Source organism: Canis lupus, chromosome 18, assembly GCF_048164855.1.
Source record: "Canis lupus baileyi chromosome 18, mCanLup2.hap1, whole genome shotgun sequence".
Taxonomy (NCBI): Eukaryota; Metazoa; Chordata; class Mammalia; order Carnivora; family Canidae; genus Canis; species Canis lupus.
In genome coordinates this window covers 20,632,571-20,643,324 of record NC_132855.1, presented here as the reverse complement: position 1 = coordinate 20,643,324, position 10,754 = coordinate 20,632,571, and the positions used below count along the sequence as shown (strand labels likewise).

The following is a 10,754-nucleotide window of genomic DNA, read 5'->3' as shown; positions in this document are numbered from 1 at the left end:
GACTTTGTCTCTTAGGGTCTCCAGAATCACTTGCTGAAGTTATCTTCCTGGTATTTTGGAACTCACACCTGAAAACTCTTCCCCTGTGCTCAGGGCAGGACACTTAGGCTCTCCTACCCCAACTGTCCTAAGGATGGCTGCAGCCTCCCTGTGAGTGCATACACAGTCCCCACGCAGCCTCTGATCCCTGTCTTAAAAAGAGGGCAAGACCTGGAGGCCTTCCCCAGGATACATTTCCAAATGAACTTTTTTTATCTTTACTCTTCTTCATGCTCAGAATGAATGGCCAGATGTTAGTTGGGCCCCCTACCCCCACTTCTTCCAATCCCAATGAATTCTTAGGGAGTGAGGAGGAGGAGAAAAGGCCTTGGCAAAAACCACAAGTGGAGTTCTTGGAAAGAAAGACTCAGAATGCAATGCTTGGCATTTTCTAGTAGCTCCAGTTGTTGTGAGTGTGGACTTGAGGCCAGAGGGATAGGAGTTCAGTCTTGACTGTCAGTTATATGTGGGCCTTCTCTCTGCATTTCAGATCACTCAGCTGCAAAAGAGGGATGATTTATATTATATTCTTCAGGCTTGTTGTGAGGGTGGAAAAAGCTAATGTAGCTGAAATGCTTAGAACAGTGATTACTCTGATCATGTGGGGTCCCCAGATTTCCAGATAGGGTTTCTCTTTGCCCTCTTGGGAAATCATGGATGAGGCAGAGTGAGAGCAGTCCAGAAATTTGGGCTCTGAGCCTTTCGGTTCTGAAGACAAGTGGGCAACCTCTCTGAGGGGCCCCTGGTCCTACCTAGATCCCAGAAGGGGCAGGAGGCTTGTGAAGGATTGCTTTATAGAGAGTTAAGGCACTGTTGGGTGTTGAGGCATCCCTGAAGGCCAGGGAGGGACTGGCCGGTCTAGTGTTTTGCACTCAGCCAGGCCCATTTGAGTCAAGACCACTGGTTACCTTATCACTGTGGGAGAAAAGGCACTAAGGCACATCGAGGACTTATAAAGGAATGTTGGGTAGATTAAACGAGAAATGGGCTTGTAATGAAAGGAAATTTCAGGATAGTAATGGTGAAGGAAAAACTCATACTATCTCTGCCAGGGTGAGAGGAGAGGTATACCTGGGCTTTGGTTGCTGGATGTTGGGGAATTGGTCCTCCACGAGAAAAGGAAACCTTCCAGTTGGTGGCTTGAGGCAGAAGCAAGCCTTGAGCTTGTGGAGGTCCTCAGGCCTCCCATACTGACTGCCCTGGGTCCTCCAGCCCTGGGATGGGTAAGTCGTGAGTGTAGAATGTGGGCTGCTCAGGCAGTTGTCTGAAGCTCAGGGTGGGAAAGCCACCTAAGACCTATAGGAACCTGGGGCTAACAGGAGTAGATGCAAGAGCCGCTGCAGGGCTGGCTGGGTCCAAGGACCTAAGGAGCAGTGGGCAGAAAGCATTCAGTTTTCTGTCCCAGACTCCTGGCCCTTCTCTCTGGGAGGTGCAGAGAGAAGGGGCACTTGTCCAAACCAGAGTTCCAGAAGCTGCAGGTTCTCCCTGCAGGAGAAACTGTTCTGTCGTCCCCCATGCAAGCTAGTGCACCAGGGACCCCCTCTATGGGGTGGGCGAGGGGTTGGGGGAAGTGGACTAGGTGTGATCCTCTGGCATCCGGACCTCTGGGCGTCTGAGATCGAGAGGGGACCTCGCTGCTGGAGGGGCGCGCTCCGCGGTGCTTCTGCGCTTTGGGTTTCCACGTGGGCGTTGGCAGCTGCAAGGGACAAGACAGGGACCAACCCCAGAAGTCCCCTCATCCCCATGATTCCGGCGTCGGAGACCCAGCCACGCGGGAACTCCGATGTCCAAGCCGGAGACACGGCCTGGATGATGAACAAGGGCCCAAGATCAACATCCACGACTGTTGGGCAACGCTTATTGTTTAAAAGCAAGCTCCCTTTGTTCTTGGGTTTTACCGAAGTGAGAAGCAAAAATAATTTTTCCTGATCAAAATTTCGCTGGCACCGAAGCAGCCAAACCAGCTTTCGGAAGCCTTCGCCCCTTCCTTTCGGGCGGGACGCGCGCCCGCCGCCGGGAGGCCCCGCATCTGTCTGATGCAGATAACTCGGGCGGCAGACCACCGCACCCAAGCGGGGTCCGAAGGCCACCGAGGCATTCCCCACCCCCTGCCGTTGCTCTCGGGAGCCAGGGGGTTTTTGGGGGGAAGCGTAGCGGCTCCAGCGGATCAACGCGTCTGGTGACCCAAGCCCGGCTTCCGATTCCATTTAACACAAGCCGCGCATCTTATCTCCGCGTCTCTTCCCCGGGGGTTCCCACCCACCCACCCCCCGCCCCGGCCCAGCCCGGGCGGAAGCGGAGCCTCGAGCTTTTGAAGTCCAGAGAATTTCAATCGGAGACGAGCCGGCTGGACCTAAACCCGTTTTCCCAGCGGGGGGAGGGGACAGCAGGCCCTGGGCGGTGGAGGAAGAGGGTCTTCCCTGCGAGGGGAGGTGAGAAGCAGTGGGAGCCCATGCCGGACCCCACTTAGGCTGCTATCACCCCCTCTCCGCTTTCGTGGTGTTTCCCAGGCCTCCGCGGGCCCGCGGACTTCACTCCCTTTGCGAATTTACCTTTCTTCTCAGTGTCGTCGGTAATAACCTTCATGATACAGTGATAACGATGCTATTAAAATAGTCCTTCCCCCCCATACAAAAAGGCTAAACAAATTGTTCTTATTCAGCACCCCCTCACCTTCTTCCTCTTGTTAAAAATTCGACTTCTCTTCATCTGATGTTGACGACAGGATGCTTTTGGAAGAAGTGACATTTGGTTAAACATTTTTGTTTTTTCTCCCTATGCCAGAGGGTGCAATAGGCCTCCAGAGACTTGGGGAGGAGGGCGGGGGTGGTGGTGGTGGGATTGAGGCTGCTTTGAAAGGGCAGAGGTAGAAGCACAGAGAGCGATGGGGCGGAGGGGGCGTCCCTGAAGCTTCAGATCCGCAGCCCAGGGGAGGCAGCCCCCCACCCGAAGAGGCTGAGGCCCCCACTGCAGCCGCCTTCCTCCCCGGGACAGCCGGGGAAGCCCCGCTTGGGTGGGCCGGACCCAGGAAGGAGACTCAAGTGGTACCTCTTGATCTCTCAATCCTACTCCGCTTTCATCTGGCAGGGAAAACCCAGAGGAAAAGAGGATCAAACGCGGAGCACTCCCATTGAATGCAAAGCTGGGGGCGGGGCGGGGCGGGGAGCAGGGAGTCCCAGCGCGGACCCGGCCCGGAGGAGGTGAGCGCAGCGGGGGCGGCGGTGAGAAGGCGGCAGGCTCAGGGGGGCGGGGGGCGGAGGCGGGGGCGGGGGTGGGGAAGCAGAGGGTGGGCGAGGCTCAGGCTCGGTGCAGGAAGGGCCCAACCGAGGCAGCTCCAACGCGGGCTCTGCGGGCTCGACTTTGACAGGAAGGAAAGAGTAAGCCAGGTGCTCCCTCTGGCTCTGGCTACTGGCTGGGAAGGGCAGGGCGTGACAGAAACCCAGGACAACTCTGCGATGCAGCAAAAGGTTCTAGGGTTTGATCCCCTCCAGTCCCAGTCGCTCCTGTCACCTTTAGAATAGTCCCTAGGAGTTTTGAACTAGCAGTGCTCAGCAGATGGTGGCTTTGGGAGTCCCCGGGAGTGGAGATGTTTATGCCCACGTTACCTTCGGGATCCCCCTGCCCGCCCCCCACCTCCACCCCAGGCGAGGTTAATGAGCATCTTCTGATTGAAGAGGGGAAGTAGAAAGCAGGAGTGAGAAGAGAACTTTTGTCTTGCCTGAACCCCTTGCTTCCTCCACGACCTCCACAAGCCCACCGATGGCTTAGACTGAGGTAGGGGAAAGGGAGAGAAGAGTAGAGAAAGAGAAAGGAGGAGGAGAACAAAGTAGGAGATAGAACAAAACAAAAAAGATAGTGACAGACTTTTCTTTAGAATCTCAGAAATTGGGGCTTTTGCCTTGGGACTTGGAGAAGGGCGGGGTGCAGGGGGCAGCCCAGATGGCTGAGAGCTAGGAGCTCTGGGGAGAGACAGAGAAAAGAGAGTTTTAGGGATAGCAGAGGGGAGAAGGGGCCTACCTTCTGCCCACAGCAAAGTGGGGAGAGACCTGGCCGCCCATGGCGGTCTGGCCCCAGCCCACTGCTCAGAGCTGGCAAGGAGGGGTCAGTTTCCTAATGGGTTGTCAGACCTTCCCTGGAAGGAGACCTGAGAAGGTCTCCCAAAGACATCAAGCACTCCAAACTCCCCCCAGCCCTGCCCTAGAGGTTCCCTTTCTGTCCTCAAATATTTAGGAGTGCCCCTAGTCACTTGCTATTTCAGGGCATTTTTGGTGACGGCTCTCTTCTACCCTCAGTGCCACTGAAGCCCGTGGGCAGGACCTGGGGGAGAACCCTGTGTGCCAAAGCTCGGTGAACCCCCATGCCGTGTGCTGGGGCACTCTCAACCCCTGCCCCCAGTTACTGGGTGAGAACGGCACGGTTTCCCAGCGAGCAGCCTCTGGCACTGCGGTCATAGGGGCCGCATTTCTCAGTTCCTCTTCACTCGCAAAACCTGTTTCCAGAGGAATTCGTTGACTCTGAACGAATACTTTAAAATATGGACAAGAAAAGAAAAAAGGCCACTGGTAGAACCTCTCCCCACCCTACATACCTGAAGTGCAGGCGAGGCCCAAGCAAATGGGAAAACGATTTCTTCTACGAATAGCCACCTGGAGGTCAAGCCGAGCTGTGGAGAGCTTAAGGCCACCTAGATGGGGGAAGGGGAATAAAAAAGAATCAGCAAACATTTGGAGTCAGCAGCTAAGACAAGCCCTTAAAGAAAAAATATTAAGGCATTTATTTCCTGCTCCTTCGGGAAGAAAAACAGCAAAGTTCTCTTGGTTTCCAGGAGGAAGGAGACATCTGGGGGTAGAGGGTGGGAGGAGGAAGAGAGGATACCCCAGGCTCAAGCTCTCCAGACAACTGAGCGGTGGGAGGAGGGAATATGTTTTTCAGTAGCTTGTAAAAAGACTTTGGAGCCCCTAGGAGGTTAGCTCGCCAGGACAGCCAGTTGTAATAATGACGAGAGAAGCGAGGCTTGTGAGTCGGCCTTCACACTTTTAAAATGCAGTTATGGATTCTCTCATCAGTGTTAGATCAAGGCACCAAGTTAAGAAAACAAAAGCCAAAACAACAATCAGGAAAAAAAAGAAAATCAGAAGCTTATTCAATTACCGAGTCCCGCAGCTCCTGCGGAACTCGCCGCGCGCCTTAAGCTCTCTTTTTCTTTCTGCGGAATTCCATTTGCATGCCCTCTGCCTGGGTGTCTCCCTGTCTCAGTGTGTGTGTCTCTCTGTCTGTTTTCACACTCTCCTCCCCATTCGAGCGAGGCCCACACCTGGCGCATCACTGCCGAGCCATTAGCTGCGGGTCTCCTTTCATCTTCGCTGTGGCAGACGTTTCTATTTATCCACTTGCGCTCGCCGAGTGGCGTCACCAGCGGTACTGTAATGACGATTGCAGCAGGAGGATGACAGCTTAGAAAGAAGAGGGCAATGGGGCTTCCTCCCAGAGGCGGTGCGGCACAGAGGAGCGCTCGCATCACAAGGTGACCCCAGCTCCCCACCGCCACCACCGCCGTCACCGTCGACATCGCACTCCGGCCGCTCCGCGCCCGCCCAGTCGCCTGGCCTCTCTCTCTCCCTCCCGCAGCCAAGATCTGTCCGACCGCGGGGGACCGGGGAGCCGGGGGCTAGGAGTCACTTGGGGCTTACTCCCTCCCCCCTCCGGCGAGCCCCGGGATGGAGAGCCGAAAGGACATGGTTATGTTTCTGGATGCGGGTCAGCTTGGTACTCTGGTTGGCAAGAGGGTCTCCAATTTGTCCGAAGCCGTGGGCAGCCCGCTGCCGGAGCCGCCCGAGAAGACGGTGCCCCGTGGTTGCCTGAGCCCGCGGGCCGGTCCTCCGGCCGCCCGGGAGCGCGGCGGGGGAGGCCTGGAGGAGGAGCCGGTGGACGGACTAGCAGGCAGCGCTGCGGGGCCGGGCGCTGAGCCGCGGGCAGCCGGAGCTGCGGTGCTTGGCCCCGGACCTCCAGTGTCCTCCGCCGACAGCCTCTCGGCTCAGGGGCAACCTAGCAGCTCGGACACCGAGTCGGATTTCTATGAAGAAATCGAGGTGAGCTGCACCCCGGACTGCGCCACGGGGAACGCCGAGTACCAGCACAGCAAAGGTAGCCACCGCGCCCCTTCTCCCCCCCGGGCCTCCCACCGCGCCCACCTTGCACTTCAGCTCTGGAGGGGAGGAAGGCACTCCTTTCCCCCAGGGCAGGGTGGCTGGGGGGACCCACCTGAGCAACTCTCCCCTGATATCTGCGCCCTGGCGGGGGTCTCCTTCTGTGCTCTGGCATTAGCGGGACCGAGGGTGACAGCTGTGCTTTGCGGGAGGAGGGAGACGCAAGCCCTGGGCTTGAGGGGGATTCAAAGTGCACCCCAACCCCCTAGAGTTTTGTGGCACTGCTTCAACTGCTCCGGGCAAGACACCTTCCCCGGCGTGGGCGAGATCAAACGCGGGTCGGGGCAGTTTGTGGCTGGCGGGGTGTAAGGCGCATCCAGGCGCGGAAGCCCGGAGTCCATAAAGGACCGTAAAACCGCGGCTGACTCGGGCTGCCTGGGTGCTGCGGCCCTCCGACCAGTTTGCACGTCGGTCAGAGGTCCAAATTACCTTGTCACTTCCCGGGCTCGGTGGCGCCAGGTCGGAAATGGTCCCAATGATCTAATTGCCTTTGGTCTCCGGTTGCATTTGAAAAGGCAGAGCTCTGGCCCTCCCCCATTCCCCTTTCCTTCCCAGTCCCACTTCTCCACCCAAAGGAAAAGGAGCTGCAGGGGGCAGGAGCCCCACCCTTCCTTGGGTTAGATCCAAAAGGGATGCTGTCACACTGCTTTCACTTGGAGAACCCCTCCCTGATCAGGGGCTAGTTTGTGGGGGAGGTGGCCAGGCAGGGAGTCCCCCGGAGAGGGGTGGAAAGCTAGTAGGAGGGAGAGCCCACCAGCAGACACTCTTCCACAAAGCTATGGGGGTAGATGGGAAGACCCTAGTATGGAAGAAATACCACCTCTTGCCCGGGCAGCCAACACCTGGTTGAGCACCCACATTACCATCTTGTCCATTCAACCCAGATTTCCTAACCATAGCACGCCCTCAGAAACCATACGCCACTCAAATATACCAAGGTAATAATGATATTCATACACACACTCCTATGCCATCCCTGCAACGAGTGCAACCTAGTACACATTCCCACACCTACACTGGCAGCCTGGCCCACACAAAAGCAAGGACCCAGCCTGTGTGCAGTATCCTACAATGCACTAAGACCCAGAGCTCACTACACTTCAGCACAAAGGTGCATTTCAACTCGTCTGTCACTTATGCACATCCTTGTCCAGTCCTGCCAACGGTGGGCAGAAAGCTCAGAGAGTCTGCATCTCATCTGTGTCTCAGGGCAGGTGGCCAAGGTGGCTGAGGTTCCTGTACCCAGCAGGCCTTAAGAGAGGTCTCCCAAACAGCAGTCCAGCCAGGCCTGAGGGCTGCTTTGTGCTCATCTGAATGGTGAGACCCCATCCCTCTTTTCCCGTGTTCTCAAAGTCTCCTGTGCCCCAACGGAGGCAGAAACTGAGGCTACTGAGAGGAGGGGGGTGCCTTTCTACCCCACCATCCACATGCACACTGGGCCTACAGCCCCACATCAGCAGTGTTTTGTGTGTCTGTTGTGTGTTCTGTGTGTGCATGTGCTCTGGGCTCCCCACACAGGGCCCAGCTCAGAGGCATTGGCCAGCAGTCCAAACAGCAGCAGTGAAGCCCCCAAGAGCAACAGCAGCAGCAGCTCCCAGGGCACCCTGGCCTGCAGCGCCAGTGACCAGATGCGCCGCTACCGCACAGCCTTCACCCGGGAGCAGATTGCCCGGCTGGAAAAAGAGTTCTACAGGGAGAACTATGTGTCCAGGCCTCGGAGATGCGAGCTGGCCGCCGCCCTAAACCTTCCGGAAACCACCATCAAGGTATGAGCTCTGGCGACAGGCCACAGGGGAGAAGGGGTGTGCCCACTCAGCAGGAAGTAAATACCGACTGTCCACTCCTTAAATCCTGAGCCAAGAATCAGGGCCTGGGGTCTCCCTGCCCACGTGGTGGCTAGGCTGGGGGTGTCCAGGTCTGTTGAAGGCACCAGGTGTGTGCAGATTTACCTTTCCCACAGTCCCTAAGCAGGAACTGCTGGCGTTCGGTTGCCTCTGTCCGTTTTCTAGCCAAATACACAGTGGCAATGGGGTGCCTCTGCCCCGAGAGCGCGCGGCTGAAGGGGAGGTGTTTCTGGGGAACCGCCGCCTGCGGCCTCAGACGGGCTGAGATCTTAGTCTATCTCACTCCTTTGCGCACCACAACGGGTTCTGGCACCCCAGGGGTCCCGGCCGCTTGGCCGAGGGAAGGAGGGACGCAGACTGAAGCCACTCCCCGAACCTCTCCGTACGGGATTCCAGCTCCAGGTGGTGGTGGTGGTGCTGGTGGGATGCGCCCCCCGCCCCCGCCTCCCCTCACCCCCCCCACCCCCCCGGGCTCTGCCGCGGCTCTTCCCTGCGCTGCCCGCATCCTACCCTGCAGCGGGGCAGGACTTCTGGGCTCTGCGCTTCGGGCCGTGCCGCCGCCGAACCTGCTCCTCCCCGCCCCCCAGGTGTGGTTCCAGAACCGGCGCATGAAGGACAAACGGCAGCGGCTGGCCATGACGTGGCCGCACCCGGCCGACCCCGCCTTCTACACGTACATGATGAGCCACGCGGCGGCCGCGGGCGGCCTGCCCTACCCCTTCCCGTCGCACCTGCCGCTACCCTACTACTCGCCCGTGGGCCTGGGCGCCGCGTCCGCCGCGTCCGCCGCCGCCTCGCCCTTCAGCGGCCCGCTGCGCCCGCTCGACACCTTCCGCGTGCTCTCGCAGCCCTACCCGCGGCCCGAACTGCTGTGCGCCTTCCGCCACCCGCCGCTCTACCCGGGCCCGGCTCACGGACTGGGCGCGGCGGCCGGCGGCCCCTGCTCCTGCCTCGCCTGCCACAGCGGCCCGGCCAACGGGCTGGCGCCCCGCGCCGCCGCCGCCGCCGCCTCGGACTTCACCTGTGCCTCCACCTCCCGCTCGGACTCCTTCCTCACCTTCGCGCCCTCCGTGCTCAGCAAGGCCTCCTCCGTGGCGCTGGACCAGAGGGAGGAGGTGCCCCTCACCAGATAAGGGGCCGCCCGCGGGCTGCCGGCTCCAGGACGCCCGTGGGTTGGGGGGCTCCCCCCGCCCCCCGCGGGGACTCAGCCTGCGCCCCCTCCCCGCCCCCAGGGCATCGAGGGGGAAAAGAAGGCCGAAAAGGACCAGAGAGGGACTCGGCCTCCAGGATCGGGACGCCCGGGAAAGCGGCCTGGCGGGCGCGTTTGGGGATCAGGAGTGGGGATGGGGACGCGGAGACCGAGAGACCTTCCTCTGGGGCGGCCCCTCCGTTTTTCACCGGACCCGTTGCCCCTGAGCGGGGCTGAGGCCGTGGCTCCAAAGTCAAATTTAGTAGCAACAGCAACCGATATGCAGCCGGTCAATCCCTCCTCCCACCCCCACCCCCCTGCCTCACCCGGGACCCCGCACCCCCACCCCAAGGCCAAGCCCAAGCACTGGAAAGGAAATTGCTGTCTTTCTGAACAAAATGCTGTGTATGCAGAGCAGATAGAGATTAATCTTTGCCAGCTTTCCCAAGGCAGGGCAAGGGGCTTGTGGATGGCAGTGGCACCAGCCATCCAGCGGAGAGAGTGAGGGGGGATTTACTGTCATGGAGGATCCTGATCCTCCAGGGAATCCAGGGGCTCTCTTGCCTTCCTGGAGCCTCGGTTACACATTTTCTGGTTCTGGCATCTACCAGCACCTGATCTCTTTCCACTCTCCTAGCTTCCTGATATCTCTCAACTTGCAACTCCGTCTCTACTCCTGCTTCCATCCCACCCCCACTTTTTGTTTAGCATTGGCAGAGAGGCTGCAGAAGCCTCAGGGCCTCTTGGCAGCTTTCTACCAAGTCTCTCATCTCCCTGGGCCCAATACACACCCTGATTAGCAAGTCATGTGTGCGAGGAGGGGTTTTGAATGTTGAATGTATAATAATGATCACCATGCGGTGGGCCATCGAGCCCAGGGTTGAGCTGTTAACAAGGCGCCCAGGGAAGAGCTTAGGGAGCAGGGACCCGGTCTCCCTCCTTCAGTATCTACCAGCAAATTAGAGGCTATTTCAAGCCTTTGCTTGTTCATCTTCCCTTTACCAAAAGCTTTCTGGCTCTTCCCTTTGCAGTTGGCATTTATATCCTTCTTCCTCTCATTTTTCTCCCAAGCTGCCACTGGGGCTTGGCTTTCAGATACTAGCAGGAGCCTTCGGCCCCTTCTGGGGACCTTGTCTTTCCCCATCACCAGGGTTTGTTTGGGAGCCACTCCCAAACTCTCACTCTCACACTCATTCTTGCAGCCGGTTTTTGAGGGATAGGAGAACGTGTACTCCTCCATAACAAGCTTCACTCTGACTGAGAGGGAGTGGTTCTTCCTGTAGGGAATGAATTTGGTTTGGTTTTCCTTTGAAGCCTAAAGAATTTGCTGTTACAATTTGTTAACCATACTGCAATAAAAGCTGGACATAATTCTCACTTTAACATTTTAATGTTTTGGGAAGCAGGCAGTGCATTGATTCTTTGATTGCTAGTTCAGCCACCATCCTAAACTTGGTTAGAGAAGGAACCAAACGA

General features: G+C 58.1%; 1 protein-coding gene and 1 long non-coding RNA gene across 2 annotated transcripts; one reads left to right on the top strand and one right to left on the bottom strand.

Moving 5' to 3' along the window:
* Nucleotides 1-420: 420 nt before the first annotated feature.
* Nucleotides 421-2,263, bottom strand: LOC140609467 (uncharacterized). Its single transcript, XR_012011293.1, has 2 exons — nucleotides 1,111-2,263; nucleotides 421-538 (listed from the first exon to the last, which is right to left on the bottom strand). It is a non-coding gene; the product is annotated as an uncharacterized lncRNA (long non-coding RNA).
* A 1,077-nt stretch (nucleotides 2,264-3,340) lies between these two features.
* EVX1 (even-skipped homeobox 1) lies at nucleotides 3,341-9,549 on the top strand. Its single transcript, XM_072784753.1, has 3 exons — nucleotides 3,341-6,183; nucleotides 7,764-8,011; nucleotides 8,677-9,549. Exons 1-3 carry the CDS (start codon nucleotides 5,757-5,759, stop codon nucleotides 9,220-9,222), a joined length of 1,221 nt encoding a protein of 406 aa, XP_072640854.1. The 5' UTR covers nucleotides 3,341-5,756; the 3' UTR covers nucleotides 9,223-9,549.
* Nucleotides 9,550-10,754: the final 1,205 nt, after the last annotated feature.

Excerpts from the sequence above, each read along its gene's own strand:
- EVX1 (XM_072784753.1), top strand. The coding sequence starts at position 5,757 with ATGGAGAGCCGAAAGGACATGGTTATGTTTCTGGATGCGGGTCAGCTT. Across the intron at positions 6,184-7,763 it reads CGAGTACCAGCACAGCAAAG|GGCCCAGCTCAGAGGCATTG; the intron begins GTAGCCACCGCG and ends CTCCCCACACAG. Across the intron at positions 8,012-8,676 it reads TTCCGGAAACCACCATCAAG|GTGTGGTTCCAGAACCGGCG; the intron begins GTATGAGCTCTG and ends CCCGCCCCCCAG.